Source organism: Sabethes cyaneus, chromosome 3, assembly GCF_943734655.1.
Source record: "Sabethes cyaneus chromosome 3, idSabCyanKW18_F2, whole genome shotgun sequence".
NCBI classification, from domain to species: Eukaryota; Metazoa; Arthropoda; class Insecta; order Diptera; family Culicidae; genus Sabethes; species Sabethes cyaneus.
Window position 1 is genome coordinate 82,954,750 of NC_071355.1, and position 15,234 is coordinate 82,969,983.

Genomic DNA, 15,234 nt, shown 5'->3' on the forward strand with positions numbered 1-15,234 from the left:
ATCTAAAACAAAGTCAAACGTCATTTCTGACAGCGTATTTTTTCTTCCGAGGGGCTCTTGAATATAGTTCATTCAAGTGTGGAAAATAATTTATATAGAAAATATTAAAATTAATTGAATGGAACACAATTACATCATATCGTTTTCCGATCCCTTATGAACTTGACTCTCCTATTTTTAGCATCACGGTGAAACAGTTAAAAATGCCAATATATATTAACATTGTAGCATGAAATTCAGCTATTTACTTGTTAAACAGTCTAGAACTAAATTTCAACAATGAAAAGATTAGGTTCCACATTGATTCTGTATTTAATATAAGTGTATATTTGTATTTGTATTACGAGAGAATCAGGCAAAACAAACCGATTATTATTTTTTATTAAAACCTTTCTGCGATGATTTCGACAAAAACAATCGATATATCCCTCGGTTTTGACATCTCAGCCCAATTAACGAAAGTCTTTCACTAAACGGGCTAAGAGCTTAGTGCAATTAGCGAAAGTTGACTGTAATCAATGATAATCTTAAGTAATCATTGGTAATCATGATTAATTTATAGTAATCACAAGAGATTGATTACTGGTAATCAGAGGTAATCAGTAAAGTAATCAAAAGTAACTTTTTTCAAAGGTGCCTAGTAATCATTGCTGTTGGAAACCCCTTGGTTAAAATGTTAAAATCTGAGAGAGGTTCGCGGATAGAAAAAAATCTTACGTCAAATGCAGCCAGTTCTAACTGTCAAATGCAGCCAGTTGTTATTATTGGTCAGAAATGGAAAAGTGTTGGTGACTCATACAAGTGTTCGCCTTGTACCGTGGACCCCCGTTCGTTTGACCGTTTTTAATCTGAACACTTTTTAATTCGAACCCCGTTGGTTTGCACGATGTGCAAATTAAAAATGGTTCAAATGTCATTCTCAATATGACATCATTTGGTAATGCGGACAATGCACATAAACACGATTTGTTTGTACTGATCTAGCGTGTTTAATCTGTTTCACAATGCGTTTTCCCAACGGTTATGGTAGAAATCCGATCGAAAAATGAAATATTCGCTGCTTGCAACTGCCAACTGAATCAAACCACCAAAACAATAACAAAGAACAGGGCAGCCAGTTCACACAAGCTCCAGCATATTTAGGGTTACCAGTTGTTCAAATTAAAAGCTAACCCCGTTAGTTTGCATGAGGAATCGTTCAAACGAACGGGGGTCCACTGTAGTTCTTTAGGAAAACACAAATAAGAAATTAAATTTGTCTTATTTTTTCGTTGTAAATTAGCTAAAAAAACGTTTGATAATATCACTGACGAACTGACATGACACATAAAAGAAAATCCTTTAAAAACCATCGTCCTACACATTTTGCTTGCACACTAGCACCCTCTGTTATGCATGTCGCGGAGTAGCTTGCATTTGCACGGTTTTATGCTGTAGGGTTTTTACATTTGTATGGTTTTATACTGAAATCTCGAAGCAAAACTCGCGCGCCGCGGTGTGGTCATGTTGCGAAACATGCTTTTTTGAAAAATGAGTGGTTTTTGATTGGACGATGGAATTTTCGCGAGTGTCTCGTCTGTTTGTCTGTGATAATATTTTACGCTAAGCATCCCAAGTAACAACGGTAGCTGAATTGCAAGAGCAATAGCTGTTCACGGGTTGGTTTAAGGCGATCAAACCTGCATAAAGTAAGCACTTAAATGGTGTTTAAATAAGCGATGTTTAAGCTACTTTAAGTTTTTCAAACCAGCTCTCTCCCAAAAGCTGATAAACAAGCTTAATAGCGGATTTTTCTGCTAAACAATCTGTTTCTCAACAGCCATAAACATTAAACCGTTTTACGGCTGCTTAAAGGTGTTAAAATATAGAGTGGAAGCTTTCATTAGGCTCACAGCTTTAAACTACTTTAGGGCTGCTTAAAAGTGTTAAAGTGGCTTTACAAACTTCTACCAAGTTTTTTTTCGGCTCACAGCACACTTACTGTCAGATCATAGAATTTCGCAATTCAGCTGACAGCAAAAGCTTATCCGTTATCGACATTATCGACTGCTTCACGCTAGGCGGGCTAGGCTTGAGGTGTAAAGATATTCTCACTGTCTGTTCTGTAGATGCAAATGGGGCGGATCATACGGTGAGTGCTTATGGATCAAAAGATGGCGGGTTCAATTCCCGGAAAAAAGACATGCATTTTTAATTAGCTAGCTTACTTATACGAATTAAAGTTATTCGAAATTAAAAATATCGCGTTCGAAACATGTTTACAGCAAAATAAAAAAGGCCGCGTTTCATTTTTTAAATTTAAAGATAGATTTTTTTTGGCTGCATAAAGGTTGATGAAGCGTTGATTAAGCGACTGGAAAAGCAGATTGCAAAACTATTTCTCGTTCTAAAAATAGAATTGACAGCATTGCGCAAATTGGGTATTTAAAACCGCAAAAAAGTTTCTATTAAGCTTCATTGCAGCTTCGAAAGCAGCTATTAATTAGCCTGAAGCTTGATAAAATCACCAGATTTAGATGTTTAAGAGCTGAAAAAAGGTTTTTATTTCTAAACCTAAACCATAGATCAGCCACAGGTTGAAGAAAATCAGCTATAAAAGCGTTTGATCAGCCTAAAATTGTTACTTGGGATACTTTCGAATTTCTCACAAAAGTACTCATAACGTGTCATTTTACATGCAATTAACTATGAGCTTCCGATTTATCGTATGTTGCATACAGTATTTTTGCAAAAGCTGATGTCCCATAGACCAACTAGCATCAAAAAATGTCACTGCAAGACACGCACTTTTCACATCCAATGTAGAGTCAGCCCGAAAATGAACACAAACATAATAAGAAGAATAAGAACTGTCAAAGAATAAGAAAAAGAAAACCGTCTTCGCGACTCTCTCTCAGGTTAAAATACATTAGGATCGCCGTAAAAAGCGGAAGAGAGGAGACGCGAAGAGAATCTCTCATTGTCACTTAGGTCTATTTGAAAATTTATCCGAGAATTGTCAAGTGACTATCGCGTTATACCGGGGCAACTTATAAAATTTTGATTAACCGCAAAGTGATAGCGAGTGTAACTTTATCGCAAGCTTTATCGGGTTCTGTGCTAGGTGGCTTCTATCATAAACTGCAGCTGCATTCTTGGAAACACTTTTCGCTTGCCGTAGTAAATTTTGAACAAGAAGAAGTCACATGTCATGTCCTGTCCTAGCAAACGGACGTGCCATCTGGCTTCTTACTCTTCTTCTTATTATTACTGCCATCCCGATTGAATATTCTTTCTTATACCAGAGACAGACATACAATTGTACCAGCGTTGTACCTGTACAATTCAAGCGTCACTTTTCATTTCGTCCACTCTGCACCACTGTTGCCTGCATATATTATTTTAAGAATAACCACAGAGAACAGATTAACAGGTTCGAAGGAAGTAATCGATTTTTTGTGTGTAAAATCTGTCGGTGGCGCCCTCCAGAAATAGTTTGCCAAACGCATAAAAAAATATCCATATACCTTTATCAATATTTCTTTGTGCTGGAGTTACATAGCAGCGACGGCAGCGACATCAAGATTTAGTTTGCCACTTACTGCTCGAGGGGTGTTCTATTGAAGGATTACTCGTAGATTACATAACAACCTTTTACACACTTTTTGTCAATTACCTGGTAGTCTGTTCTCTGTGGAATAACTTCGTTTGTCGAACAACAGCTTCCGAATACGCCACAGTTCATGCGACCAAAATCATGTTCTGCATTTCATTTTGAAAATTAGAATCCGTGTACAAACAAAACTAATGTAGAACCAAGCATAGAACTACAGAATACAAAAGAAATCAAAATTCGGAAATAATAACTTATTGTCGTATTCCCACTAATGAGTTTCAGCAACACTCAAAGCGATACCGCGTTATATTTCCCAGCCAACGGTTGCTCGTCGCTTTCAGCCAATCAGAAATTGGGTCAATTTTGGGTCAACGCCGTGGTTGACACTTGGCACGTCCTGTCCTAAGTTAAGATATAAGGATAGCACCCCGCTGCGAAGGAGGGGAGTGCCTTGATGGCAATGCGATATATACAGGTGTGGCAATGTTGGTTAAGTGGTGTTAGTGCAATGAAGAAATTTCATCACGGTGTGAGTGAAATCGTAAATCGACCAATCACGATGAAGCGTGACGTCAAACTCCAAAAACAAACCCCTTTGTCCGACGCGGTTTGTTTTTGTAGTTTGACGTCGTTTTCTGATTTTTCGCTACTAATACCATCAAATGTCTTCATCTGCCACACCTTTTTAAACCTCATTGCCTTGATGGGGCCCAGCGTCAATCAGGACGCTCATTCTCAGCCAGATTCTTAAGGAGTACGGACGCTATCGAATCGTTGGTTGTATAAAAAAGTTACAAATTGGGAAGGTGTCGAAAATTGGAATAAGTGTCCTTTATTAAAAGAAGGAAGGTAAATTAATCTCTCGAAGTGCATTACGGATTCTCATCTGCGATCCAAAGAGTATGAGCGTCGAAAACGGCACTCCTATAGGAGTGCCGATGGATCAACAAAATGGCGGATAACACGAAAAGACAGGAGATGCCAGACACGTGCGAGAAATTTATTATTACAAGCCAACAGATGTTGGGCCTTTTAAGGTTACAGTCGAAAAAATTCACGAACCCGCTACAAGCGACAGACGAATCGGAATCAACAAAATCAGAGGGGTTGTGTACAAGACACGACCGCATATATAGGTGACGCAGGACTACGTAAGTCTCTTTGTAGTGATAGTAGCAAGTATTCATGCTTTAATCATTCGATTTTTCATGTATACATGCTATATGCAACATATATACATGCTACATACGTTGTATGTAACATTTATCAAAGTAGTAACATTGCATACGTTCAATTCTCAAAAGATTGTGCATTTGAAAACAATTTAACAAAATCAAGAACACAAACTATTGCTTTCCTGCTACCTTACTGAAATTAAAGATTATTTTTATTACCCATGGTTCCCCACGTTGAAGGGATTTTACCTATTCAATCCTATTTTATCAACAGCAGATCTTTTCACTACACTTGTAATGAAACGGCAAGCATGCGTATTCATACAGAGTAGTATTATAACCGAACACTACAGCTGTTGCACATTTTTCCAGCACAGATATCAAATTCGCCGAGGTTTAATCGTCTCGCAGTAAAGAATTTGCGATCTGTTGGGACAACGAACTTTGTCATTTGTTCTGACTTCCCTAACACAGACATCAAATTGAACTAGGTTTAATTGCGTTCGTAAGAAATCTGTTGGCACGAGGGGGCTTTGTTACTCTTTCTGGCGTACTTCCCAAGCAAGGACATCAAAATGGTCTAGGTTTAACCGCGGTGGTAAGAAATCTTGTTGAAATGAAGTAACTTTGTCACTTGTTTTGGCTTACTTCCCAAGCACAGATATCAAATTGGTATAGGTTTAGATCATCGCAAAGAATCTTCCAACCAATCACGAAGCGAGAATTCTGGTAAAACATAGGTTCATTATTTTCAATTTTTCAATAGTTCAACATCAAGAATTCATACTTTTCTTCATTTGGGTCAATTCTTAGGAGATTTGCCAATCGATTGGTATAAGAATATTGAAAATCGATCGGAAAACCGTTGAGCTATTAGCGCTCAAAACCTTTTATTTTTCGTGACGCTAGCATTTTTCGATTTTTTGGAATGACACCCTATCTCAAAACTTGCCGTAAGACGTAGTCCTACGTCAAAATTGCCGTAGGCAGAGTATTACAGCAGAATGGTTTCACTAAAACAGTGTTGGATATAAAAAAGGCGGCTTTTGCCAAGGTTACCGTCTACGTGGATGAGTGGAAGGAAGCAAACAGACTGGTCAATTGCCAAAACTTATCTTTGAAACAGCTAAAAGCATATATACCCAAGGGCTATCTATCCGTGAAAGGTGTCATTAACGGAATTCCCGAAGACATGAAAATGGATGAACTGCACCAAAATATCGATTCCGATGTCGAAATATTGGAACTTTTTCGAATGACTCGCAGAGATTCAGATGGTGACAAAATACCCACAAGAAAAGTCGGCATTGTTTTCAGAAATAATGTCCTCCCTAACATTATAAGAGTTTTCAGGGTACTGACTCGAGTTGACCCGTTCATCACTAGAGTTGTCCTATGTGAAAAATGTCTCCGCTATGGTCATATAACAAAAAATTGCAAGACATCAACACCCAGGTGTTCAAATTGCTCAGAAAAACACGAAGGAGATTGTGCCAATGAAACGAAATGCGCGCACTGCAAAGGGCAACACAAAACAACAGACTATTCATGTCCAGAACGTAACAAACAAAAAAATATAAAGACATTAATGGCAAGGAAAAACATTACATATCAAGAAGCGATGCAACAGTGCAAAATAGAAACAACAAACGGATACAGCATCTTACAAAACATGGACTCGTTTCCGACACCGTATGAAAGCTATGCAGAAGCTATCAAGGCCAAACAAAACACCCAAAGTCGTCCAACTAAACAAACAAATAGAAAGGAAAACCATGTAAACCCATCACAAACACCGAAACAAACACAAAATGAACACAAGACAGACAATAATGATAAGGTTGCGAATAACGAAAATGTGGAACGGGTAGTACAAAATAAAAAACGTAAACCGTCAGAGCCAGAAGAGGTACAACATATTACAGTTTCAAGGTATTTAGAGCTTCGACAAAGATGGGAAGAGCAAATGAAAAAAACCACGTATCAAAAGGAACAGCTAACACACGCTATGTCTACAATCGTCAACGGACTATCAAATGTACTTACTGGTAATCATGAAAATGGACATGCTGTATTGAAAGACATACTAGTTTACGCGGGACAAACTCTGGGGCTCGCAACAGGTACCAATACGAATACAACTAACGATGGGCAAGTTTCGAATTCTACAGAATAATATACAGAGCCTCGGCAAAAACAAGACAGAGTTGACGCATGAACTACATGAAAATAAATACGATGCAGCAATCTTAGCAGAGATATGGTTAAATGATGATAGTTTACACTCGGTAAACATTTCAGGATTCCATAAAATTCTAAAAACCAGACAGAACCGAACAGCAGGAGGGGTAGGTATATACCTTCGTGACTTGTATAATTATTCATTATTGCAGCTTACAACAAACGATAATTTTGAAGTGATTGGCATCTATATCCCTTCTAATGAACTTAGCCTTATATCTGTGTATATAAATCCGAGAATAAGCACACCCGAACTAGAATCAAGATTATCCATACTTTTAAGCGAAACCAAATCACTAACAAACGTAATTATTGGCGGAGATTTCAACGCTCACAATACCACCTGGGGTTGCAGGAACGACAACGCACAGTGGGGAATCGCTGGCCAGCAGCCAAAAAATGAAAGTTCATTTCGACTCTCCGTTGTATTTTTCCTGTGATTCTATACTATTGAAGTGTTCAAATTCAAAGTTTTAGATCAATATGATAAAATTTGAATTTTCTATGAATCTCGAAAGTATGCTATCTCAGCATGTTTTAGCGTTTTTTTGAAAAATAACCCAATATTTCAAAACATGCTAGAGGCCTAATGGTAGCTCGGATTTCAACGGCGTCTAAGGAAAAGCTCTTCAAAAAATAGTGCTGAATAAAGCCCACTAATTGAGTATGCAGTAATTTTATCATAGTATGCCACAATTTTAATTTTCATTAAAAAAGTGCCATATTTTCGCGTAAAACACGCTTAAAAGTTTTGAAGCCAAGCTTCGCCACTATTGACACTACCGGTAAAAGTTAGCGTAAAATATTGGCTTTCAAATGGATATAGTCTCATTTAGCGCAGAGTAGCGCAGAGCACAAATGTTACGCTTGTAAGGCTACTATATCAGAATTCAACAATATAGACAAAATGCAAACACTCAAAGTAAACGGTGGATATCTTAATTATGGGATATCTGCTTTACATTGTTGGATAGGCTGCTTCGAATGTATGGTCCATATTGCATATTTACCAGATTTTAGAGGCTGGAGGAAATCTTGAGGATACAGCGATAGTAATGACGGAAATTCAGCTCGAAGATCTTATGCCAATCCTGGTATTAGTTCTGAAATCACGGGTATTGATATGAAATTAATTAAAAGGTTGAGAAATTTTCTTACAGCAAGTTCTTAAACACATTATTTCAGAAAAATTCGAAACTTATTGTTTGTATACCAAAAACCTTTACGTCAGGGTATAGTCCTCATATAATACGTCCACTGCAATGCAAAGAATTTGAATTCGCGGTCATAAATGAATCTAGACAACAATATTGCTGATAGGACGAATGACAGAAGAAGCACAAAAATAAGTTTCTTTGTTTAATTATAGTCACTTTAACAACTCGGGTCATTCGTGACTTCTGCGGGGTTGGGAATGGAACCACGGTCGTCGGTGTAAGAGGCGTGAATGCTAGCCACTGCACCGGTATTGACCCTCACGAAAATAAGGTTATTGCCTTATAAGACAATATTTTACATGCAAAAATAAGTGTGAAAAAATAAATCGTGATAGAATTATTCGTCTTCTTATTTCTCCGGATAAAGCTTATAGCTTCTTCGAAACGAAAAAATGTAATCAGGAAAATCTTTCTGAGAACGCTATATTACTATTGAAGACGAAACGTGAAACTAGTGATTCTGCAGAAGGAGGAGAAGAAGAAGAAGAAGAAGAAGAAGAAGAAGAAGAAGAAGAAAAAGAAAAAGAAAAAGATGGAGATAAAGAAGATTAAGAAAACTAATAAGGGGAAAAGTTTTGATTTTTGATTAATATTAACTTATATGGATTTTGTGTTGATTATTAAAGCTCATACTTGCTTTGAATAGTTTTATATAATGTTTTATTCTACAAAAATCCATCTGCAATAGTTTTCCAAATGACCCTCATTTCTTATACCTCATTATACTTAAAAAAATACTTGAAAAATAGTGGAAAATTCTCCCTAACACAAAAAATATACGTTCTAATGCAAAATAAACCTGAAATTCGGGCTCAGCACCCCAAAATTACTTAAGAACCACATATTATCCTTGATTTAAAGAGATTTTTTTGCTTGACCAGCGTTTGTATGGAGTCGCCCCACTGTGCAACGGTAAAGGAAAATTGATTTACGAAATGTTAATCCAATCGAATCTAATCTTGAATGACGGAAGCAAAACTTTTATTCCCGCCACATTAAATTGTCAACCAAGTGCAATTGATTTGACTCTTTGCACCGTAAATATTTTCAATGATTGCTTTTGGAAGGTATTAGACTATAGCCTAGGCGGTTCTGGTCACATGCTCTTAGAAATACAAATCGACAACATCAAAACAAAAGCACAAAGAGTAGTATACAATAAGAAAAAAATTCTTGAAGAGGTAGCAAGTATTCATCGTGAAGATTTCGATTCAATAAACACACTGGAAGAAATAATAAAAATCTCTGTTAAAAATAATGCTGGATTATCTAAACATAAACCCAAGTACTACTGGAACGAAGAGCTCACACAATTGTATAAGACCAAAAAAGACTGCAGGAAAAATTTCAATGAACTGGCAAACATCGCCAATCTCATTGAAATGAAAAAGGCTGAAGCCAAATTTATACGCAAGAAAAAGGAGTTGATGAAAAATAAACTCGCCGAGATTACTAAACATATAGATCCTACTAACACCAGAGCAAATTGGCAATTGGTTAGAAGATTAAAGTACAACAGCGAGGATAAAAGCAAAAACAATATAATAGCAACCGACAAACAGATCGCTACGAAATTCATGGACGATAATTTCGAAGACTCCTGCAACATACAGCCAATAAGAGTGGATTCAACCCCCCAAAGTCAACTCCTTACAATGGAAAAATGGAATACCATTGTGTGCAGTAAAAAAGCAAACTCAGCGCCAGGGCCAGACAAGATCACTTACGAAATGTTACGAAATCTCAGTACAACGGTCAAGAAAAAAATAGTCGATGAACTTAACAGTTTCTACAGTGAAGGAAATCTCCCGGACAGCCTGAAGAAAATCAAAGTCGTTCCAATTCTTAAACCGAATAAGGACCCAAACAATGTCAAATCTTATAGACCAATATCGTGTTTACCCACGATAACTAAAGCGATGAACACAGCTGTTCTCGAAAAGATATGTAAGCACTTGCAAAACCACCAATTCTTACCAGAACTATCCTTTGGTTTCCGTCAAGGAAAATCTACAGAAGATTGTTTAAATTATGCCACTAATCATATTATGCAGGCGAAGCGTGAAAAACAGTTTTGTATCGGAATTTTCTTCGACTTCTCAAATGCTTTTAATACAGTGAATACAACAACCTTAATAACTATATTGCGAGAAATGAATCTACCAGATGATATAGTCACATGGATTCATAACTTCTTGAACAACAGAATTCTGTTACTACATACAGAACAAGGAACGCTTCAAAAAACATCTTCGTCAGGACTGCCCCAGGGTGATGTGCTCTCACCGACTCTATTCAATATATATACCTGCCAACTCCACTACACCGATGGTACAGGAAATAGTGTAACAACTATCCAATTCGCCGACGACTTCCTAAAAATTATAAAAGCAAAAACGTTATCAGAAGCTAAATCCAAGGCTCAACAAGCAATTGACTCATTCACAGAATGTAGCACTAAATTGGGGTTAAAGGTAAATACCGACAAAACTAAAGTGATACTATTCCACCACAAAGCAACAGATGTAGGGTTACACATACAGGGTGAGCAAATTGAATGTGTGCGATACCATAAGTATCTTGGTATCTATATGGACCGGAATCTGGCCTTTGGTACCCAGGTTAGAGAACTCAGAGACAATGTAAAACACCGACAAAATATGCTCAAAATAATTAGCAGCATAAAAAAGGTGCCACGCCCAAAGTTATGGTCTTATTTCACAAAGCCTTGTATGGCAACTATCTTGCCTACGCTAGTTCCATCTACGGAAAAACATCAAATACATACAAGCAAACACTAGAAATAACACATAGACAATGTCAGAGAATAGCCACAGGATGCACTAGGACGACACCAATAAACACGTTGGCCGCTCTGGCCAATGAGGAACCTTTGGAATTAAAAAGATATTATCACACAAAAAAGAAAATAATGCGCCACTTCAAGCAAGGTGATCAAATTTGCCACCAACTCCTACAATTAGATTTGGAAAACAAACAGGAAGAAAAAAACTATTCCTATATGGAATGGGTCTATATCGAAAATAGTGTGGAGGTCACCAAAGTTTACGAAAACATACAAATAGAAAACCCTAAGGCCATTGAAATAATAACTCAGATAGAGGACTATCCAATAAACAAGAAAAAAATGAATACCATAGTTATGAGGAATATATGCAATGCATATATAAACACTAAATTTCAGCTTTGGAGAAAAGTATATACAGATGCTTCCAGGTCTGAAGCAGGATGTGGAATCGGCATCTACGAGGAAGACAACAATGTCAGCGTTAGTATGAGGCTCGAGCAAGACTCATGCATCATGACTGCAGAACTTTTAGCCATTCGGGAAGCACTTAAAGAAGTAGAACAACTTGAGCCAGAAAGAACTGTAATTCTAACGGATTCACTAGCAGCCTGCAAGTTACTAAAGTCGCACCATTCAAATAAGAGATGGGATAGATTAACCGGTGAAATATGTAACTACCTACAATCAACTGGTACGGTTCTTCAATGGATTCCGGGTCACGTAGGCTTGAGCGGAAACGAAAAAGCAGATTCTCTTGCAAAGAACGGAGTAAATAGCTTAGCCATGATTTCAAACAAACTATTATGGCAAGACATGATACGACTGCTTAAGCAACAACTATATTCGGCCACAGATTTGTGGTACAATAAATATACACGTGAAAACAACAAGGGAACAAAATTCCATCAACTGTTTGAGCACTTTCCTATAAAACCTTGGTTTTGGTTCACAAGCTTCAACGGAGAAGAAACCAGGAAACTCAACAGAATTGTAGCAGGACACGATTACTCACACTACTGGCTCTCTAAAATGCAAATAGAAAACTTTGAAGAATGCGAACTTTGTGGTGAAAAAAATACTACAGAACATGCACTATTACGTTGTATTAAATATACACATGTCAGAAACCACTTCGACTGGGGAAATTTTAAAAACATATCGGAATTGCTAAAGAACAACACGAGCGAATTACACATCAGCAAGCTGAAGGAAATTCTTCAATTTCTGGATATGGGACATATCGTTGTTTAACGACTAGACGTCACTAAAACGCTACGGTCACTGGCGAATATGAGGCATCGCTCCTCGGGCCATCACCACTCAAACCAAAAAAAAAAAAAAAATCAGGACGCTGCCAAACAGAGTTGTCAAAGTAAATATTCATATACAGCGTTTTTGTTGCGATTTTTTTTTAAATAATCTGGCAGCACTGTCATGGGGTGACACGGACGTTGGTGACACTGACGTTTATTAAGAAGGCAGCTTAAAAAATATCGTGAGAAAAGTGTGAAAAGTTTTCACATTCTAATCTTTTCAATTAGTTTAATTTAAATAAATTAATGATTTATCAACATTAACATAAGAGCAACGCAATCATCATACTAATATAGTAGAAAAAATGTCGTATAATATAGATGAGATGAGCTGGACAGGTAAGTCATCGATTCCATTGTCCGGATGTGTTTTAATTTCAATTTCCTCATTTAGATGTACGAAATCTGTTCAGAAAGTGGCGAGATGATAACGAACGTAAAAGTGACGATGTAATGCAATTATGGGATGCAATCCTCTCGGGCAAACAGAACAAACTGGGAAACGAACGCCACCTTGTGCTGGAACAAGTGATGATAGCCGCCCTTGATTGCAATCGAATAGAAACCGCGGAGGACTGCATTCGGGTACTGACCGTTGAATTTCCAGGTAGCTTACGCATTCAAAAATATAAGGCCATGGTATTGGAAGCGCTTGAGCGTTACGACGATGCGCTGGATGTCCTGGATATAATTATTAAGATGGACGAAACGAATGCAGCCCCCCGGAAGCGCAAAGTAGCTATTTTTAAAGCCCAAGGCAGGACAGCTGATGCTATTCGGGAATTGTGCGACTATATGAAACGTTTCATGTCGGACCAAGAGGGATGGCACGAGTTGTGCAGTTTGTACTTAGCAGAGGGTGAGTACGCCAAAGCTGCTTTTTGCATGGAGGAAGTACTTTTGCACAATCCGCACAGCCATTTGATCCATCAGCGGTTGGCCGATATTCGTTATACCATGGTAATATAATACATACATCTTCCTATTATAATATGTAACCGGTAATTTGGTTTTAGGGCGGGCTCGAGAATATCGAAATAGCCAAATCATATTACTGTCAGGCAGTAAAGCTTAACCAAAACAATCTCCGTGCTTTGTATGGACTTTTCTTAGTAAGTGATTGTTTTCTCAACTTATCAGGCTAATCCTTTCAAAATATTGCATATATCTATTTTTTTGTAGTGCTGCGGACATATTGCTAATTCGAAGGCCGCCACCAGCAAGCGAAAGGAAGTACAAAAACTGGCCCAATGGGCAATTGGCCAGATTCAGCACAGAACGATATCTTCTGTGCTGCCGGCTGCTAAAATTGGTGAATCGTCAGAAAAGCATTCTAAATCTGAAATGAACGCTTTAGAGCAGGCCTTTGGCGGTTTAGACATTGCCAAAGCAAATTGACAAACTGAACAGTTTCAAAGCCGAATTTTCGAAGGTGATCGGCCACTACGTAATTTATGCATGCTTTCATCCCTATCACTTACAATATCTAGCACCTACTGATGTTGCTAATTATACTGTGGTGACTTTTCGCTTTAGGGTCTTCGAAATGGTATGGAATTTTAATAGTTGCTGTATATTGCATTAAATGAAGTAAGAGTACGCATTTAAGTTCTCGATGAATAAATTGTGTAGTCCAAATTGATAAAACTGTTTTTGTGCTAATGTACTGTTTTACCCGTTTTACCTAAATCCAAAAAGGGACCATGGGTTCCAAGGATCGAGTAAGTGGATAACAAGTGATGGTCTGAGATTTATTTCCTCTTGGTTTATTGGAAAATTTATGTCGGATGTGTGGTTGAGGACAACCGGGGTTAGACGAGGTTGAAGTGATCTCCACTATACTACATTTTACAATTCAAGTAGTATATTTAAAACGAGATTTAAAATGTCCAGGACAAAGCACATCGATAATTTCTATCATTTTCCCTCTCATCATCATTGTGTGGATTTGCCAAGTGGCGCAGTCTATCAATTCACGTCTTATTACGCTAGTAGCCCAGCAGGAAAAAAGGACGATTCTATGAGGGAATTCCTCTGCATGCTTTGTTCAGTACATTTTGCAGCGCAAGCTGATAGCGAATTTGTTGATTCAATCCGGATTGGAACCGGATGTTTTTTGTGTTCATTTGCTCCTGTCAGACAGATAAAATTCATCCAGTTCCAACCCGGATTGAATAAACGAGTTCGCTATTAGTTCGGGGATCTTCGAGTCGGAGTTGCTGTTATTTATTTATTTAGTTCTTATAATCATACACTCAAAAAAATCGACACGTCGCGTCCACGTGAAAAATCATGTAAACTTCTGTACAGCAACTCACGTTAACTTCATGTACTATTTAATGGGAAAATTAATAAAACTTACCGGAATCGCACGTAAACTGGTTAGTATGAGTGCGAGTTACCAACAATTCACGTAAATGTTACATGAAAAGTGTGATGGATGAGAATTACCTATGTTTTCACGTAAACTTGACGTGCCGAGTTTTTTTGAGTGTAGGGTAAGGATAATCCACAGACAAACAGACGAGACACTCGCGATAATTCCATCGTCCAATAAAAAACCACTCATTTTTCAAAAAAGCATGTTTCGCAACATGGCCACACCGCGGCGCGCAAGTGTTGCTTTGGGATTTCAGTATAAAACCATTCAAATGTACAAAACCCTACAGCATAAACCCCTGCAAACGCAAGCTACTCCGCAACCAACAGGATGGCAAGGTTTGTCATCTTCCACATATTTGGTGCGTAACCGACATCACTGGTACTGGCACCCGTAAAATGGCCTGTTCACCCTAAAGCAATGTTAAATCGAAATCGGGTAACAAAACTTGCTGCTGGCTGTACCAAATGATGGCAGTTTACGATTATTTATGCAATTTAGTAC

At 37.8% G+C, this 15,234-nt stretch overlaps 1 protein-coding gene across 1 annotated transcript; it reads left to right on the top strand.

The window, feature by feature from the left end:
- The first annotated feature begins 12,496 nt into the window (after window positions 1–12,496).
- Window positions 12,497–13,987, top strand: LOC128742443 (ER membrane protein complex subunit 2-like). Its single transcript, XM_053838810.1, has 4 exons — window positions 12,497–12,689; window positions 12,745–13,310; window positions 13,367–13,462; window positions 13,533–13,987. The coding sequence occupies exons 1-4, from the start codon at window positions 12,656–12,658 to the stop codon at window positions 13,746–13,748; spliced, it is 912 nt and encodes a 303-aa protein (XP_053694785.1). The 5' UTR covers window positions 12,497–12,655; the 3' UTR covers window positions 13,749–13,987.
- Window positions 13,988–15,234: the final 1,247 nt, after the last annotated feature.

What these genes read in the sequence shown, in the direction of transcription:
- LOC128742443 (XM_053838810.1), top strand. Translation starts at nt 12,656, where the DNA reads ATGTCGTATAATATAGATGAGATGAGCTGGACAG. An exon ending in AGATGAGATGAGCTGGACAG is followed by an intron (nt 12,690 to 12,744) that starts GTAAGTCATCGA and finishes TTCCTCATTTAG; the next exon opens with ATGTACGAAATCTGTTCAGA. An exon ending in CCGATATTCGTTATACCATG is followed by an intron (nt 13,311 to 13,366) that starts GTAATATAATAC and finishes ATTTGGTTTTAG; the next exon opens with GGCGGGCTCGAGAATATCGA.